This window comes from Colias eurytheme, chromosome 5 (genome assembly GCF_061535395.1).
Source record: "Colias eurytheme isolate Ceu_HAF_F1 chromosome 5, ilColEury1 Martin Lab GWU primary, whole genome shotgun sequence".
NCBI classification, from domain to species: domain Eukaryota; kingdom Metazoa; phylum Arthropoda; class Insecta; order Lepidoptera; family Pieridae; genus Colias; species Colias eurytheme.
The window spans coordinates 7990010-7993434 of NC_142984.1; the positions used below are offsets into that span (position 1 = coordinate 7990010).

The following is a 3425-nucleotide window of genomic DNA, read 5'->3' on the forward strand; positions in this document are numbered from 1 at the left end:
TTGAAGTGTCTGTTGTTATTAAAAACAACACTACCGATACTAACAAGTTCAAGGCTTAATCATGACGTTATGTATCAATTACATTACGATAACTTATAATTTACTAGCTCTGATTAAATCTTTGTTTCATGATAATAAGTTATTATTTAATAATCTTAGTATGGGTTGGTATTTCCCGCGTACCAATCTACAATACAGACGCTTTGCCGTAGGAAAAATATTTCCACGATAGCTCAAAAATTTCTCATAAGAATATTCAAGGCACTCAAATAAAAACGGACAAGTGCGTGTCGGACCAGTTGTTAATTGGTTCTGTCGACATAATTTCAGAAAAAAAAACTTATAAGGAGACGATTTGTGATTATTTTTTTTTTGATGCAAAATATAAATCCACCGCTCTATACTGAGTGTAATCGTTGTTTGCTTTGAATACAAAATGTATGGGAAATAAAAATGTATGCGAGTGTTTAATGTAAAATTTTAGGATATTTCCCGTTTAATTTTTAAAAAGTTAATATTGTAATTTTACTCACTACGTAAAATAATTTCGATATCAGTATAAAGTTTTTTGATATCTGTAACAGTTATGGAATAATCGCCTGTGCACACTTAACGATTACACCCTGTACATACAGGGTGTCCCTTCGTCGCTGTACTGTAACTAATATACCGTAATCAGCGTATGAAAAACTATAAGGTCCATTAAGCATAGTACCTATACGACATATGAGACACTATGTATGTATAAGTCTTACAGGTTTACTTACACCGGCGAGTCAAGATAGTAACCTTCCTGCTCGTACCCTGGAAAGCTATATTAAAGCTATTAGGTATATCTTCATTTTGTAAAAGCGCGTCATTCTGAACTGCTTGCCATTTCATATTAATCAATGTTATGTAATCACGTTTTTAAGGTACCTACTAGGTAGTATTCATTTGTAGGTATACTAATAAAAAGATGTATAGAATGAATATTGCTTATATTAAAATTAATAGCAATTACTAATTCTGTTACATGCGCCTATAAATAAAAATATATTGGATTACAATAAATCTACTAATAATATAAGTATAGCCTATAACAACACGTAGTCGTTTTTAGTTCCAAGGTAACAATTATCACGGATAGCGTCATGTTAAATTATCTAATATATAATTATTGTTTTTGTATATATATTGTACATAAATACATCATCAGGAAAAACAAAACCAGTGTGTCGAGAACAGAATTAGAATCAACATGTCTTTAAAAACATTACTTGTTTTGTTTTTGTTCATCGCAGTTTCGTATGCTTTAAAGGTTGATAAAACACCATGGGGTAAGTAAAAGTAATTAATTATTTATTAGTATTTAAGGACGTTGTTAGTACAAGAATGAAGAGTGAGTTTTTATGTAAATATCACTTCAATTTTTTTTAACTAGAATTAGCGTTGATTTGATAGGCTTGTATAAGTTGATATGCATGATACAATGTAGTAATTTTCTATGGCAGTAATTGATCTGATATCTGTCCTGAAGATTATTTTTGGAAATTATGTTCATGTTTCTATTTTAAGATATAATATGAATATTGATTTCGCATGTAATTTGTTTATTGAAACAGAATTATTCATTGTACTCACAGTAATTATATACAAAGCGTACCTACATTGAATTTAGTAACGATACATTAAAAAAAATAAAAACAAAACGGAAACCTCTGTATGTAAGAGGTCTAGGACAGAATTTGTACTGCTATCTATCAAATTTACTTAAAAAAATTTAAACTGTCAAAAGGCCATCTTATGAGCGATATAAAAATATATAAGGCAAAATATAAATACTACAGAAAACTTCCAGAATGTCCGAAAAATGAACGTTACATCGAATGTGCCCTGGAAGTTTGCTGGAAGAATTGCAAGGATCTAAAGAATCCACCGCCCTGTCCGTCTATAGCGGCTGGTTGCTACGACCCTGCGTGTGTATGTGACAATGATTACATGAGGAACGATGACGGTGTGTGCGTGCCCACTGATCAATGTTGTGAGTATTAAATAATCTCTATATTCTTTATATTGTTTGATTAGATTTTAATCGTTAATACGTAGTTATAATACGTTACTAAGTATATCTTCAAATTACAGCGGGTTTATCCAAGCAATTTAACAATAATAATTGAACTGAATAATATAGGTAACCTGGACAAAATCCAGTCTTATTGGATGTTATTTTTTTAATGCAAAATTATAGATTATAATATTATCATTGTTAATAATTATTAATTACCTACCCATTAAATTATCAACGATTGATAACTCAGGGCAAAAGGTTGTTATATTATATATAGGAAGATAGTTATAGATTATTTTAATAGAAATATTGTTTTTTATTGTAATATTTATTGATAACATGTTTCTTACATCTGTTTATTTTTAAACAAACTTTTCAAGTCTGTTATTGATTAGAAAACATTTGAGTTAGCATCGGTAAAAGTTAACATGATCAAAAGCTTTTGAGTTTGAGTTTGTTCTTTCTTCCGGGTTCAGAAGATTGAACGTATTTGGATTATCGACTAAGCCTGTGCAATTGATTATTTTACAAATCCTAATAGACCATCATGTTTAGAGTGGTTTCGTTTTGTTTTCGTGGTACATTACCCATATAACAAAACAAGTGATATTTTTTATATAATATAGTAATTCGTGCTTTTTATTCAAACTCTAATGAGAGATCTTATTACTTTATTTTCAGAATAAAACAACGACAGCGAATAATCCACGACTTCAGCGTAACAATGTGCAGCTTTGGATTTTTATTTTTTCTATAAATAAATACCTTTCATAAAAATATATGTGTTTTAATTGTATGAGATAATACTGACGTTTGGTAAAAAATATTATTAGTTTTAAATGATGTGCTTTATCACTCTTAATAATTATAGACCTATTATAACGGAAGACCACCGCTACCGGATTGACATTGCGCAGGACAGCTAGTTTAACGTCTTCACGACATACCTAATAATATTATCTATACGTAATATTATAAAGCTGAAGAGTTTATTTGTTTGAACGCGCTAATCTCAGGAACTACTGGTCCGATTTGAAAAATTATTTCGGTATAAGATAGCTATCGAATATCGATAAAATAATAACGCTACAAGAACTGCTTAGCGCTGCGGGTAAAACCGCGGGGCACAGCTAGTAGTATTATATATAACGATTCGTATCTAACAGGCTATCTACTGAAGCATTTAATTATATTGAAACTGGTACCGTTACGAAGAATCTAACGCAATTTATAAATCTAGATTGAATTTCTTGAAATTGTTGACATTTCAGTGTGTTATTTATCGGGATAAAGGTCAGAGATAATGATACAAAAATCTATTTATTTGGCTATAAAAGGCAATTGAAAAGTCTTTCACTATTTTACAGATAAATAA

General features: G+C 29.9%; 1 protein-coding gene across 1 annotated transcript; it reads left to right on the forward strand.

Moving 5' to 3' along the window:
• The first annotated feature begins 1219 nt into the window (after positions 1-1219).
• Positions 1220-2790, forward strand: LOC149908555 (venom serine protease inhibitor-like). Its single transcript, XM_090102024.1, has 3 exons — positions 1220-1319; positions 1841-2023; positions 2732-2790. Coding segments are annotated over exons 1-3 (264 nt in total). The 5' UTR covers positions 1220-1240; the 3' UTR covers positions 2734-2790.
• Positions 2791-3425: the final 635 nt, after the last annotated feature.